This window comes from Artemia sp. Qi Xiang Cuo, chromosome 20 (assembly GCF_049724085.1).
Source record: "Artemia sp. Qi Xiang Cuo chromosome 20, ASM4972408v1, whole genome shotgun sequence".
NCBI lineage: Eukaryota > Metazoa > Arthropoda > Branchiopoda > Anostraca > Artemiidae > Artemia > Artemia sp. Qi Xiang Cuo.
In genome coordinates this window covers 51,853,329-51,869,179 of record NC_142813.1, presented here as the reverse complement: position 1 = coordinate 51,869,179, position 15,851 = coordinate 51,853,329, and the positions used below count along the sequence as shown (strand labels likewise).

The window sequence follows — 15,851 nt, the reverse complement described above, 5'->3', positions numbered from 1 at the left end:
CTTTTGCCGAGTCATAGATTTCCATGTGTATTTCACCGTCAATTTAAAAAAAAACATCCTTTCGCCCCATTCAACTCAACGGTAGCAATGTTGGGGAAATTCCAAGCACAATAAATGCTATGCCATTTGTAATTAACACACGGCAGACAGTAGTGAGACCTTGCCGACGGATAAAGGGAATTCATATCCAAAATAACTGCATCAGACTTTTCATCGGTGTGTTGTTCGGTCGGATCAGTTTTCATGATACGGTCCCCGTGAAAAAAATACCCTCTCTCATTGAATTCTCTATAAATAGATGCTGATCCACGGTGGTGATCAGACCTAAATATTTTGAATAAAATTCGCTCACACTTTATTTAAAAAGTATATTTTTAGTGCTATTGATGCTTTTAAACAGTCCTTCCCTCCCCACACCCGCATCTGTTGTTCAAGAAGGGTTCGAATCTTGTTAATATAAGAATGAGTAATAGCGAGGGTGTCTGTTACTATACCCCCTGAAATTAAAGAATTGAAGGGGTCACCGAAAATGACCTTGTAGACACTAGTATGGTGCAAGGCAGAGTTAGACAATAAAAATCTGGTAGTGTAAATTTATTTGGGGGTAAGGTGCCATAAAATCTCCAAAATTCAATAGCCTTATCACCACCAGTCTGTTCATTTGCATTGGGGGGGGGGGGTCGGTTTAAAATCCTCGAATTCACAAAAGACACCTTCCAGGGTGTTTGGGGATAGTTGATCTAGCCAGCCAGCATTGTGATGTGACACAATTTGCTTATGATTATTAGCATTGTCAATAGAAGTGGTATGGGAAGCGAGTTTAGATGCACTTGTCAGATATCACTTAAATAATGTTCCATAAACCTATTTTTCCATTCCGGGTCATCATTCATCTCTATGTCATAAGTCAGGTCCTCTAGACTAGCTATATCCCCAAAAGGATTATTTAAGAAGTCCCTTTGCCATCCTAAATCAATATCAACTAGTGCACTATCCTGAAATTACATTGGCTGCGTTAGTAATAGTGCGGATTCATTGCCATTAAATTTTCCTTGAGCGGGCAATAGTTCATCAGTGTTAACCTATAAAACAGGATTTATTTTCCATGTGGAATATCCACTATTTTATAAAGTCAAAAAAATTAATTAATAATCAGCTCTATGGTCATTTATGTATAATAGAAAAGGATTTTTTTGAATCCCCCCATCCCTCTTTTTCAATAATTAGCCCCTAAGCTAATATACACACAGAAATAGGATTTTTTGTTCCCTCTCAACCCCTCCTCTTTTTTTCTACAACTACACCTTGACTTAATATACAAATGTAGCTGATTTAAAATTATAAGGAGAATAAAAAAATATGCAGCGTAATCAAAGTTCGATAAGGGTGAGCCCCCTGTCCAATTAACAATTAAGAAAATTGTCCCTTTTTCCGAAAAAATGCTAAGCTAAAAGACACGGCATTCGTGTCGTGCTGTTTTCTTAATTAAGATAGCCACGAAACATGCATTGATTTCACTTTTAACGGTAAGTGCTTAGATCCAGTTTCACTACTCACCGTATTATTATGCATGTCAATTAAAATGCTTAAAGTTACAACAATCTCGAAAGACTGTTTTTGCTGCAACCAATGAAAGAAATGAGTTTACTATTGATTTAAGAAATTAGTAAAATAAGAATTTCAGGATATCTACCCTTTTTTGTTTCGTATTTGGAGAAGTAAATTGTAGTTTTGAAGAAAATTTTCCCAGAAGACCAGTATTTCTACAGAAAGTCCATTAAACCTTTGAATATGTTATACTAAGGTCTTTAGTTTTGGGCATCGAGCCTAGAAAAGCACGTTTGACAACTCCAGTCCCTTCTGTAGTAATATATATATGTCTGTCTGTTGTAAGTCGTGTCCCGTTGAAACTACACTGTATATTACACACCCTCTGTATTTTGTGTCTCTGATTGGTCCAGAAAATGGGTTTTGACACAGAAACCTGTTTGTTAAGTCCTCTCCCTTCTGTACTACTAAGTACCCGTCATTGGTAGGTCCTGTCCCGTTGAAATTGCACACATATTCATACCCCAGGCTTGTAGGTTCTGAGGTAATTGATAACATACTACTTGGCTTGTCGTATTTGTATTTAATCAGAAACTGACGAGCCATTAGTCTGCCCTTAAAATCGTAAAGGAAGTATAACGTATACCCACAGAACTTGCTACACACATTGGCTTTTTATACATGGGTAATAACCCAATGAGCAATGAACCATTACACAGTAAAACTTTCAATTTATTGAGATTCAAGATTAATTTACCGTATTATCAATTTTTCAGAAAAAGATTTGTATTTTTGAAATCTTTGCAAGATAAGTAATAAAAATAGTTATTCACAGTGGTTTTATAGTACTACCAAACAGGTAAGTCATGTAAGCATAGCATATACTAAATACATAACCTGAGTCAACCTAGGTACCTTTTATTCCCCCTAAACCCGAAAAAACTAAAGTTTAAATTTTAATTTGCACATTAAGTTTTTCTACAGACAAGTTTGTTCAATCACTATCCGGGTAAGAATAAATGAGTCTTATCCTATCTGTTTACAATACAATTATCGTGCACTTACCGCTTTTTACAAAAGTACCTCCGTTTTCACAATGCGAGTTTGAAAACACATAAAGATAAATGTTTAGTCCTCAAACACTTTTTCCCAATTCTAGAAGAATCCCCCAAACATTCATCCCCGTCCGATATGTTTAAGTTACAATTACTAAATGGAAAAAAGAAGTGAAAGCCTTTCGAATTCTGCGGGGTGTTCCTTGTATGGGAGGCAACTGGAGTAGACCCAGAAAAACACCTCTATATTCTGAACCTAGATCTAAAAATGGTTCTATGACGATAATTTGTTACTGAGCCAAGGGAAAGGAATTTTGACATACTTTAGAGAGGGCGTTAGAATTCAAGTGACAAATTGTAGATTGTTTATTGCAGGGAATTTTCACATGAGATTCTGACGTGCAAATTAGTGTTCGGCGATATTCGATAGGATACGATATTTATCGATATATCGACCGAAATATCGTTATCGAATATCGGAAACCAAATATCGATATTTCGATATTTTACTTTTCGCGGCACTGAAAGACAAGCGTCAAATCAAAAGCAATGTGCCAACAGGAGGTTGGTGAGTCACACCATTCCCATTTGCAATTTCATTCATTCAGTTGGTCAGTTGGTTGCGAGGAGCAAAGATCAGTAGGTTTTGTTACGAATTTGATTGCCGAGATAGTGTTACGAAAGTACAAAGGTAAACTGTATGTTTTTGGAGTGACACCTTTGTGCTTATCCTTCTCTTAAGTCTCCTCTAGTTGAGTTTCCTTGTAATGCTGACTATTGCTACATCTCATTTAGCCTAGAGCTTGCACCTATGAGTTTTTGCAACTGCTAACACTGATGGGTATAGCTGTAGGTTAGCTACCCCTGATAAAAATTGTAAATTTGAAATGTAGGACCATAATGAGATAGCTAGGAAACGAACATACCACTCAATTTAGAATTCAATCCTCTATCCAAATATAACAATCATTTATGGTGGATATTAATTCCAGAAATCTAAAAAAGTCTGGAATTTCCAGATTCTCGGATAGGAAAACCCTATTTTCAGTTGTTTTTTTTTGGCTTACTTGGAGTTCAGGGTCAAGGCCACCTCACCTACAAGCCTGCAGCCCACCCTTGAATCCTTTTTTATCCCTAAAAAGCTTGATTTATAGAATCTAGAGGATGAGTTTCCACTGGAAATGATTGCTACATTTCAATACAGCATTATGGTAAACTCTGAGTCAAATGGTATGTTTATTTCCTAAATATCTCATTTTCATCCTATATCCAAAATTAACAAAAGACAACTCCTTTTTTAATCTATGTTATTCAGTAAATTGTACTGTAAGGTTGCAGAGATGCTGCCTAGTAGATGCAGCATATGAACAACTCATTTTTTACTGTCTATTCTGGTTCTATCAGGCACCCTATACTATAGGGGTAGCTAATCTTGCTAATCTGCACCATTATCAAAACAACTGTATGTTATTCAGTCTATCATGTTGGGCAAACATGCAGAACTGCCACCCATGCAGTAAAGGTGAAGAGTTGTTGTGCAATGGACTAATTAATGCATACGTTGTCTTACATCCTGCGTCTATTGAGCTGCACCACTGCATTTTTACTGCATAGGGAGCACCTTTACCGTCATATCCCAATACTGTTTCAAAGGTTGGTTATAACCGAGAATGGTCCACCAAGACAAGCATTTTTTTTTTAATAATGCTCTGATAGTTTTATTGGCTGATTCATGACCCCCTATCTTCTCTACTTTGAACTCGTTTTCTTATTTCTTTTTCTTATAATTTCTAATATCAACAATTATTATTTCTATAATTAATCTGTATTCTAATATTAAATATCAACAAGAAATTTCAATATAATTTTCAATTAAGTTTCAACCAGTAAATTCTAACCAGTGGTGTATTAAAAAGTTCGAATTTAGCATTAAGAAGTTTTTCCTTGTTTCTATAATATTCTCGTTTGGTGGGATTAAGGCGGATTCCAAAGATCAGGGGGAGGGGTCTAGTTTTAGATTACCCCACAACAAACTGGCAATTTCAGGGTCTCTTGTAGTGATAAAAACTTTAAAAAAAGAACTGAAAAAAAAATAAGGGGGGGGGCCTTGGTCAGCTGGCTATGCCACTGGCTTTGGTAAAGGTACAATTTAGTTATCCCTGTAGTGTAGGGTGCAGGACCAACCCATAGAACTGGGATATACTGTAAGAAGTTAGTGGTTTATATTCTGGTTCTACTGGACAGTATCTATGAAACTTTACAACTGAATAATATACAGTAGGAAATAATTTGTTTTTATCAGGGGGAAATAATCTGCAACTTTACCCTGGTTTCAACAATACTCTATTTAGTTTTGTGACAGTTAAGGTTTTGTCTGGCATCTTTTCAGTACTGATTCTTGTATATTTGTCTTTTCATTGACTCTTCATAAGATAGCCTACAGTTGTGTATATTTTATATCTTGACTCTCGTTTCATGCAATAAGTATTTTTCTCTAACATTTGTGTTTATCCGCATTCCTTTACCAACTGACATCTGAGCTAGTAAAAAGGGTATGTATTGTTTGGAATTCTCATGTATAATAAATAGTTTTAAATTTCAACCTCTGCCTTATGCATAGGGAATTGTTTATTTTTTTTTCATTTGCATGACTGGCAGCCTGCAACTAGTGAAACATATTGATATGCATATTTATTGTACTTGATTTTTTGCTTATTATGTATTTTTCAGAAGATCAGCACTTTAGCTAAACATAGCCAGAAAGAATCAGCACTCTAGCTAAATTGGGCCACAAAGAATGATTCTTCCCAACAGACATTTTTGCCATATAGTTTTTGGGGTGTAGCGGCAATGGGCCTTGGAGGCCTGAGCCTCGATCCTTATTGGGTCCACCCCTATTAATAATAATAATAATAATAGCCTAATACTATATATTGCAGTTCTATTTGTAGGGCCTCTGCACCCTATACTACAGGGAGAGCTACACTGCACCTTTACCTTACTCTATTATCCTGGTTCTATTGGGCAGTACCTCCGTACCTAAAAGGTAGGGTAGCTAATCTGCATCTTTAGCACTATTTCAATATGGTCCTTTATTCCAAACTTACCAAATATTTGATACTTACTACACAACGTCCTTGCTAACTAAAAATAAGCATCACTCTAGCTCAAGATATTGTGCTCTGATGAAATCTAGCTTTTTGAACAGAGTTATAAGGTAAAAATTCAACTATTAAACTTGTATACTTAGAATTCATTTATTTTAATGCTAAATTTTACCTTTAAGGATTGGACAAATTGAATTTTTGTCAAAGCACATTACTTTTTCAGTTTCATTTGAGGCCCTATAGATCGCAGATCTAGAAAATAGGCAGTCCTCTGTGGAAGTACTTCCGGAAAGTAAACGTCAAGTCTGCTGTCTGCCTAGTCTGCAAATTCAGCGTCATGACAGCCGGTAACACCACAAATATCCGAACCCATCTAAAAAAGAATCACAAGAAGGAGTTCAACGAAATGGAGAAGCTGCCGGTCCCTGGAAGAAAAAGACCTGCTAACAGTACTGAAGAGGAGCCCAACTTGAATACAGACTCAGAAATGGAGAACGAAACTGAAGTGAACAGAAGTTCCAGTGAACAGAAACAAGTCAAAGTTTCAGAGTTTGCTCAGCCCTTGTATAATAAGTCTCATCCTCGGAAAAAACAATGTGATCGTCTGCTGGTCAACATAATCCCAACTGACATGCATCCTCTTTCATTGGTCAAGAATACTGGCTTTCAGCAGTTCTGTAGAGCTCTAAATCCCAGCTACACATTACCGAGTGTTGAATCTATAACGAGAGACTTGCTCCCAACTTACTATCAGCAAGAAAAAGAAAAATTCTCCATCCAGCTTGGAAAAGCACACTATGTTGCTCTTACTACTGATGCATGGACATCACGGTCTACAGAGGGTTATATGGCCGTTACAGTCCATTTTATCAATGAATTAAAGATTCACAGCAGGGAGATCAGTACAAAGAAAATCGAAGAGCGTCACACAGCAGAAACTCTCAAGAGACTTTTGCTGGAAGTAGCAGAAGAATGGAAAATAAAAGAAAAAGTTGTGGCCGTTGTCACAGATAATGCGAGCAATATCAAGAAAGCAGTTAACGATGCCGCCAAGGAACTGAAATCCGGCTTGGGGCATGTATTGTGCTTCGCACACACGCTAAACCTTGTCGTGCGTGCTGCAATAGACGAGGCTCCAGGCTTCAATCCGCTACTTTCGAAATGCCGAGATGTCGTTAACTACTTTCATCGAAGTGTCATAGCAGCGGACAAACACAGAAGCAACCAGCTTTGTAATGGACAAGTCGTCTCAAAGAAACTCAAAACTGATGTTGCCACTAGGTGGAACTTGCTTCTTTTGATGGTCAAAAGTTTGCTTGATGTGAAGGATGCAGTTTCTAGTTCGCTTGCCATGCTTGGAAAGCTTGAGCTTCTTTTTACGGAAGACGAATGGGAAAGTCTCAGGATTATCATAGTCTTGCTTCGCCCTTTCGATGAAGTCACAGTTGAAGTCTCGGCGGAAAGTACCCATCGATTTCGAAGGTCTTGCCGCTGACGAAGATCTTGATCCACCATCTAAACTCCATTTCGAGTGAAAATTGCAATACTCCCGCAGCCGAACAGCTGCGTTTACGTTTGATCTGCCACATGAAAGATCGGTTTCAGGGACTTGAGCAAGTGACGCTTATAGCAGTGGCTACGTATCTCGACCCACGGTTCCGGAAAACATACGGATATATATCTCAGGATGCCGTTTCTTCTATAGAAGCAAGGATTGCAAGAGAGCTTGATTTCCTATCTACTTCAGTGGACGCAGCTGACATAACTGAAGCAATGGCTTCATCCAACAACTTAGGTGGCCTATGGGGAGCCCATGATGAGCTCGTCGGTGCTACAGAAGGGAACAGTTCAACGACAGCTGCTGCAGAGGGCATCCTCAATCTAACAAGCTAAAAATCGTGAGAAGCCCGTGGCTCGTACTACTGACGCCATAGTGTGGTAGAAGACGCATTGCCAGTCTAGGAAGGTCCTCGCAGTAGTTGCCCTGAAGTTCCTTTGTGTTCCAGCAACTAGTGTCCCTTCAGAGGGTGTTCTCCAAAGCTGGTCAGCTGATTAGCGAGAGGCGAAACCACCTAAAGGGAGATAATATAGACATGCTTTTATTCCTTGGACAATAATGGAAATTCAAATATCGATATTTCGATATTCCGATATTTGCCAATATCACCGAACACTAGTGCAAATAGAATTGGAATAATTATTTTAAAAAGAAAAAAAGGGTTGTAATATTAATTGTTTTATCAGTTATAGGGTAAATCTCAGGGAACAGTAAGTCTATTATTAGATATATATTATTTATTTTTATTTTGGAGAGATTTTTTATTTAAATTTCCGAATATACTTAACGCAGTATTTTTAAATTTATGAGTCTGGTCGGTAAAATACACAAGTACCAAACGAGGTGTATTGTCAATATTTATTTAAAAAGAGAGAGGGTCGAAATGTTATTTGCATTTCAACTAAGCTCTGTATGAAGGAATAGTGGATCCATTTAGAGATACATATTTTTTTATTTTGGAGGGATGTTTTGAATTAAATTTCCCTATATATTTAACGTGGGAATTTGAAATATATGAGTATGGTCGCTATAATACACAAGGTACCAAACTAGGAGTATGGTCATAATTAGTTAATGAGAGAGAGACTTGCAATATTATTTGCATATCGACTAAGCTATGTGTGAGGGAATAGTGAATTCACTATGAGATTTAATACACAAGTACACAACGAGAAGTATAATCAATATTTATTTAAAGAAAGAGAAAGGCTTGCAATATTATTTGCATATTAACTAAGCTATCTATGAGGGAATAGTGGCTCCATTAAGAGTAAGCAAAAAGTTGTCAAAAATGTTTTCAGACCCCATCTTTTCATAGTTCGATGGGCGAACGAATTAAACATTCGATTTTGACACTTTTACTTAACAACATCAAATATGGCAATTTAGAATGTTGTCATTTTAAAAGTTTCCCATGACCTAAACAGACGAACTATCCATATTATTAGGATAAATTCCACTTGACCTACTTCTATCTTGAAAAGGGGGTTATGTTCTGAAAATTTAATTTTTGAATATGTGTCTATAAACTACAATATATCCCGGGAAAGCATTTTGAAGTACATACCTCCACTGTTTCCCCACTATTTTCCATATTTCACTTTTAAGTAAAATTCTTTCTATACAATTCCACGCATAAGACGATATTATTCATTTTTTAAAATAGTAATGTTAGAAAATTACGCTCAACAAAGCTGATTCTCCGAGTAAATGAAAACGTTGGTAAAGCGTTGTGCATGTAGGCAAACCAGACAAAAATCAATTAGACAATGTTTTCACACACATCTAGGGGACAATTTTGACTAAAGTTATCCTGCACTTGTCGATTTTAAACAATTATTTAACATATTTTAACATTTATTTCATATTTTTAATAGTTTCTAGGGCTAAGGGAACCAATCTTTCAAGATACACATATATAGGGGGGGGCAATTTTGACTAAAGCTATATTAGGACTTGTCTATTTTAAATAATTATTTTGCCATATTTTAACATTTGTTTCATGTTTAATATTTTCTAGGGCTTATGGGACCAATGTTTTGTGAGTATTAAGACATTTTTTTTAAATATTTTTCGTTATTTTCACTGGGTTTAATAGATCCAAGGCTTTCAAAATTCAAACGTGAGAATGTGATTGCACTGCGACACTGTTTTCACATACATCTGGGAGGGCACAATTTTGACTAAGGTTATCCTAGCACTTGTCTATTTTTATCAATTTTTGCCATATTTTAACATTATTTCATATTTTTAATATTTTCTAGTGCTTCGGGGACCAATGTTTTTAGGGCCTAGGGAGGTCAATGTTTTGAGAGTTTTAAGCCATTATTTTCATATTTTTCGGTATTTTTACCAGCTTACCAAATTCAAAAACAAGAGCGTAATAGCACTGAAAAACCGTTTTCATACACATCTAAGGGACAATTTTGACTAAGGTTATCCCGTCATTTGTTGATTTCAAACATTTATTTACCATATTTTAACATTTGTTTCATATTTGATAAAATCGAATAATTGTTCAAACGCAAATTTTCTGTAAACTCACTTCTAATAATATATTTCATAGAGTGGCAGAGACTTTTTCCAAAAAGGATACTTTTCAAGTAAAAGTAAAGAGCTGCTACATTAAATCAAACATGAGCAGAAATAAAGTAGGATAATTGTTCATGAGCAAACATTCTGTAAATTTACTTCTAATGTTATATTTGTTAGAGAGGCAAAAACTTTTTTCCACAAAGGATGTTTTTTCAGCTAAAAGTAAAGAGCTGCTACATTAAATCAAAAATAAGCATAAATAAAGCTTAATAATTGTTAAAACACAAATTTTCTGTGAATTTACTTCTAATATAATATTTGTTAGGGTGGCAGAGACTTTTTTCCACAAAGCATATTTTTCAACTAAAAGTAAAGATCTGCTACATTAAATCATAGTTAAGCAGAAATAAAATCAAATAATTTTTCAGGTGCAAATTTTCTATAAACTTACTTCAAATGATGTATTTGATAGAGTGGCAGAAACTTTTTTCCACAAAGGATGCTTTTCAAGTAAAAGTAAAGAGCTGCTACATCAAATCAAAGATGAGCAGAAATAAAGTGGAATAATTGTTCCGGCACCAATTTTCTGTAAACTTACTTCTAATGATATATATTTTTTAGAGTGGTAGAAACTCTTTTTTCCACAAAGGATGTTTTCCAACTAAAAGGAAAGAGTTGCTTTATTAAATCAAAGAAGAGTAGAAATAAAGTCGAATAATTGTTCAAGCGCAAATTTTCCGTAACTTACTTATATTGTTATATTTGTTAGAGTGGTAAAAACTCTTTTTTCCACAAAGAATGTTCTTCAACTAAAAGTAAAGAGTTGCTACATTAAATCAAAGATGAGCAGAAATAAAGTCAAAAAATTGTTCAAGCGCAAATCTTCTGTAAAGTACTTCTAATGTTATATTTGTTAGTTGCAAAAACCTTTTTTTCCACAAAGGATGTTTTACAACTAAAAGTAAAGAATTACTGTATTAAATCAAAGATGAGTAAAAGTAAAATCGAAAACTGTTCAAGCACAATTTTCTGTAAACTTACTTCTAATGATATATATTTTAGAGTGGTAGAAACCCTTTTTCCCACAAAGGATGTTTTCCAACTAAAAGGAAAGAGTTGCTATATTAAATCAAAGAAGAGTAAAAATAAAGTCGAATAATTGTTCAAAAGCAAATTTTCCGTAACTTACTTCTATTTTTATATTTGTTAGAGTGGTAAAAACTCTTTTTTCCACAAAGAATGTTCTTCAACTAAAAGTAAAGAGTTGCTACATTAAATCAAAGATGAGCAGAAATAAAGTCGAAAAATTGTTAGAGCGCAAATTTTCTGTAACTTACTTCTAATGTTATATTTGTTAGAGCGGCCGAAATCTTTTTTCCACAAAGGACGTTCTTCAACAAAAAGTAAAGAGAAAGCTCAAGATTAGCATAAATAAAGTCGGATAATTGATCAAGCGCAAATTTTCTGTAAACGTACTTCTAATATTATTTTTGCTAGAGTGGCCAAAAATTTTTTCCACAAAGGAGGTTTTTTCAACAAAAAGTAAAGAGCTGCTACATTAAATCAAAGATGTAGAAAAATAATGTCGAATAATTTTTCAAGCGCAAATTTTCGGTAAAATTATTTCAAATGATAAATTTAACAGAGTGGCAGAAACATTTTTTTCCCACAAAGGATGCTTTTCAAGTAAAAGTAAAGAGCTGCTACATTAGATAAAACATGAGCGGAAATCAAATCGAAAAACTCTTCAAGCGCACATTTTCTGTAAACTTAGTTCTAATGATATAAATATTAGAGTGACAAAAACGTGTTTTTCCAAAAAGAATATTTTTCAACTAAAAGTAAAGAGTTGTTACATTAAATTAAAGATGAGCAGAAATAAAGTCGAATAACTGTTCAAGCGCGAATTTTCTGTAACTTATTTCTAATGTTATATTTGTTAGAGTGACGAAAACTCTTTTTTTTTACAAAGGGTGTTTTTAACTAAAAGTAAAGAGTTGCTAGATTAAATAAAAGATGAGAAGAAATAAAGTCGAATAATTGTTCAAGCGCAAATTTTCTGTAACTTACTTTTGATTTTACATTTGTTAGAGCAACAAAAACTTTTTTCCCTACAGGATCTTAGACAGTTTTGACTAAGGGTATAATAACATTTAGGGATTAAAGAAATTATTTACAGCAATTATTTACAGAATTTTAACATTTGTTTCGCATTTTCAACTAATATGTCTAGATTAATTGTATTCTATGTTTGCTCATAGACACTACGTGGCTGTCCCAAGGGTACTCCATGGCTAGTTATTGACAGTACTTAGTTTATTGTATGTAATAAATCAGCAATTTTCACAAATTGGAAGGATAAACACCTGCATCATATTTTTTTTAAGTGAAAATGAATTATTCTAAGAAAGTGTGTTGTTTTTGATGGAGTGGCAGAAACGTTACATATTTATTTAATTCAAGCCTTTTTTCAGCAATTATAATTGTTGATGTGATTGAAACAGAATATGTTGGTATGAAGTATTCTTAAACTGGTGTTATTTTCAAAGCGGCTTTCGTATTGCAAGATGAACAACGCCGTGAAGCTTATAGCTATTAATGGAAAGTCAAATACAATATGTTTAATTACTATAAAAAAAATAGTGTCCAACATTAAATTTTATAAATCAAAACGGCTTTTACGAAATACAATAAGACCATATAATGAAAATGGTTATGAAATAAAACATATACAAGAGGAAATTCAGGAAATATGGAGTTTTTTCAGTGTGGAAGCTGTTTATGTTAAGGGAAACGAGCCGTTTGATAAACTCTTACTAGGAAAATGTGTTAAAGACATATCATTATTCAACATAGAAGCCTTCAAATTTGAGAAATACCTGCATTCAGTACATGATCTGGAAGATGAAGCTAGACATTTTGCTCAATGAGTACCTGAAAAGATACCCACCATGGAAAAATCCATCAGATATCCAAAGACCTAAACTTCTGCTCCTTCTATCAAAACTAATAAGCTTCTTTTATTAATATGTAAATATGTATATTTTTCCGAATACTTTTTGTTTATTGAATATGTTTTAAAGCAACAAACATGTTTTAGCTTACTTTCCTTTTTTATCTACGACTTATACATCATGTTTAGCGCAAGGATACCGTTTGAAACATGAATAAATATTTTTTCTGAAAATTTAAATAAAATTTTTTTAAACATTCTAATGAAATTTATAAAGTTAAATAAATTTAGCCCAGGATATTGGACAAAACTATCAATGACAGCATTTTTTTAAATTTCACAAAAAATGACATTAACATACTTTCAGATTTGAAAAAGGATAAATTCCTTACTATCACCTGAGGCGATAAAGGAAACACTATTGTAATTATGAACACCGATGACTCTAATCATCAGATAAAAACCATTATTTCTGACACTATTACATGCAAAAAATTGATTTTGATCCTACAAATAAAGATGTAAAATCGACAAGAAAGGAATTGGAGTAATTGAAAAACAATTTTCACATTACCCCAGAGTTTTATAATAAATGTTATCCTAGGGGTTGTTCGGCACCCAAGATCTATGGTCTATCTAAGATTCATAAGACTGGGCCTCCCCTCCGTTCCATGGTTAAAACTTTTCAGTCACCTGTTCCGAAAATAGGAAAATGATTGTCGGGTGCATTGCGTCCTCTTTTGGGAACAAAAAGATCATATTTAAACAGTGCGACTGATCTTACCATTAAATTGAGAAATTTCACAGTGGAGGAGAGGTCAATTCTTGATAGTTTTGACGTTGTATCCACTTATTGAAATTGTGATTTAAAAAGATGCAAGGATATTTTATAAGAAAATTGGAAAAACAATTTTATTTTAATACAAGATCTGACTTTAGCCAGTTTGGGTATTGAAGTCATTATGAAACTAGTTTTCCTAGTAAATGAGTTTTCTTTTTATTAGGATTTTAGAGGGAAGTTTTATAGAAGAATTTTTGGGTTACTTATGGGGACATCTCTTTTTTCTTTATTGGTAAATCTTTTCATACAATTTATTGAAATCTCCACTATACACAAATTTAGAATCTCCCCTTGTTTCTGGGGTAGGTTTATGGATGATGTAGTCTGTGTTTGGAAACTTCGGTTGGATTCCTTTGAACTATTTTGTAAGCATTTAAATAGTTTTGATAATAATATTAAATTTACAGTTGAGTTTGAGGAAAATAATAAATTACCTTTTCTGGATATTTTATTAATTAAAAGGGATCTCCATTTACTTTTCTCGATTTATAGAAAACCTATGCACAATTATAGATATTTGAATTTTCATTCTTGCCTCCCTATTACGGTGAAACGGGGGGTTGTGATTTCACTAGTGGATAGGGCCTTTAGAATTTGTTCCAAGGCATTTCTGGATTCGGAATTGTTACACTTGAGGGATATTTTGTTTTGCAATAATTACCCAAATAACTTAATTGACATTCTTAATTTTGTCAAAATAATTTGACAAAATAAATTAATTGACGATAATTAATTATCGTCGAAATAATTAAGACGTGTTAAACATGATAGTAGGGCTATTATGGTTTCTTAGTCTTCAGATTTAATTGTATCGAAAATTTTCATTTCAATGCCATGGATTGGACTCCATTGAACTATTTTGTAAGCATTTAAATAGTTTTGATAATAATATTAAATTTACCGTTGAGTTTGAGGAAAATAATAAATTACCTTTTCTGGATATTTTATTAATTAAAAGGGATCTCCATTTACTTTTCTCGATTTACAGAAATCCAACGCACAATGATAGATATTTGAATTTTCATTCTTGCCACCCTATAACGGTGAAACGCGGGGTTGTAATTTCACTAGTCGATAGAGCCTTTAAAAATTGTTTCCAGGAATATCTAGATTCGGAATTGTTATACTTGAGGGATATTTTGTTTTGTAATAATTACCCAATTAAGTTCATTGACAAAATAATTGAAAATAGACGTATTAAACATGATAGTAGGGTTACTGGGCTTTCTCAGTCTTTAGATTTTGATGTATCAAAAAGTTTCATGTGTGGTGTGTGTGTGTGCGGTGGTGTGGTGTGTGTGTGTGTGTGGTGGTGTTGTGTGTGTTTGTGTGTGGTGGGGGTGTGTGTGTTTGTGTGTTGTGGTGTGGTGTGTGTGTGTGTGCGGTGGTGTGGTGTGTGTGTGTGTCGTGGTGTGGTGTGTGTGTGAGTGGTGGTGTTGTGTGGTTGTGTGGGGTTGTGTGTGTGTGTGGTGATTTTGTGTGTGTGTGTGTGGTTGGGTTGTGTGTGTGTTTGTGGGGGTGTGTTTGTGTTGTGTTGTTGTGTGTGTGTGTGTGGTTGTGTGGTGTGTGTGTGTGTCGTGGTGTGGTGTGTGTGTGTGTGTGGTGGTGTGGTGTGTGTGTGTGTGGTGTGGTGTGTGTGTGGTGGTGTGGTGTGTGTGTGGTGTGGTTTGTGTGTGTGTGGTGGTGTGTGTGTGTGGGTTGTTGTGTGTGTGTTATTGGTGGTGTGTGTGTGTGTGTGTGTGTGGTGTGGTGTGTGTGTGTGTGGTGTTGTGTGTGTGTGTGTGTGTGTGGTGGTGTGGTGTGTGTGTGGTGGTGTGGTGTCTGTGTGTGTGTGGTGATGTTGTGTGTGTGTGTGTGGTGGTGTGGTGTGTGTGTGTGTGTGGTGTGGTGTGTGTGTGTGTGGTGGTGTGGTGTGTGTGTGTGTGGTGTGGTGTTTGTGTGTGTGGTGTTGTGTTGGGTTTGTGTGTGGGGTGTGTGTGTGTGTGTGTGTGGTGTGGTGTGTGTGTGTGTGTGTGTGGTTTGTGTGTGTGTGGTGGTGTGGTGTGTTAAAAAAGCTTATTATTATTCAAATTAAATACTCTTGCGTTTCAGTTAAAAAAAAATCGTTTTTTCCATAATTTCTGACTGTTTCTTTAATAATGCCAGAAATCTTGCTCCACCTTCACGGAAAAACCCCCTCCCCAAGGAAATATTCTTTTTAAAATTCAATTTCGGTACAAATTTACCCCGGACACTTACCTTTAATATCTCCGAG

The 15,851-nt window shown here is 34.9% G+C and overlaps 1 protein-coding gene and 1 pseudogene across 1 annotated transcript; one reads left to right on the top strand and one right to left on the bottom strand.

Moving 5' to 3' along the window:
• Window positions 1-1,572, bottom strand: part of LOC148940344 (uncharacterized) — a 31,985-nt pseudogene extending 30,413 nt beyond the window's left edge.
• Window positions 1,573-6,047: 4,475 nt separating this feature from the next.
• LOC148940343 (E3 SUMO-protein ligase ZBED1-like) lies at window positions 6,048-7,205 on the top strand. Its single transcript, XM_089106144.1, has one exon. The coding sequence runs from the start codon at window positions 6,048-6,050 to the stop codon at window positions 7,203-7,205; it is 1,158 nt and encodes a 385-aa protein (XP_088962270.1).
• The last annotated feature ends 8,646 nt before the right edge of the window (window positions 7,206-15,851 follow it).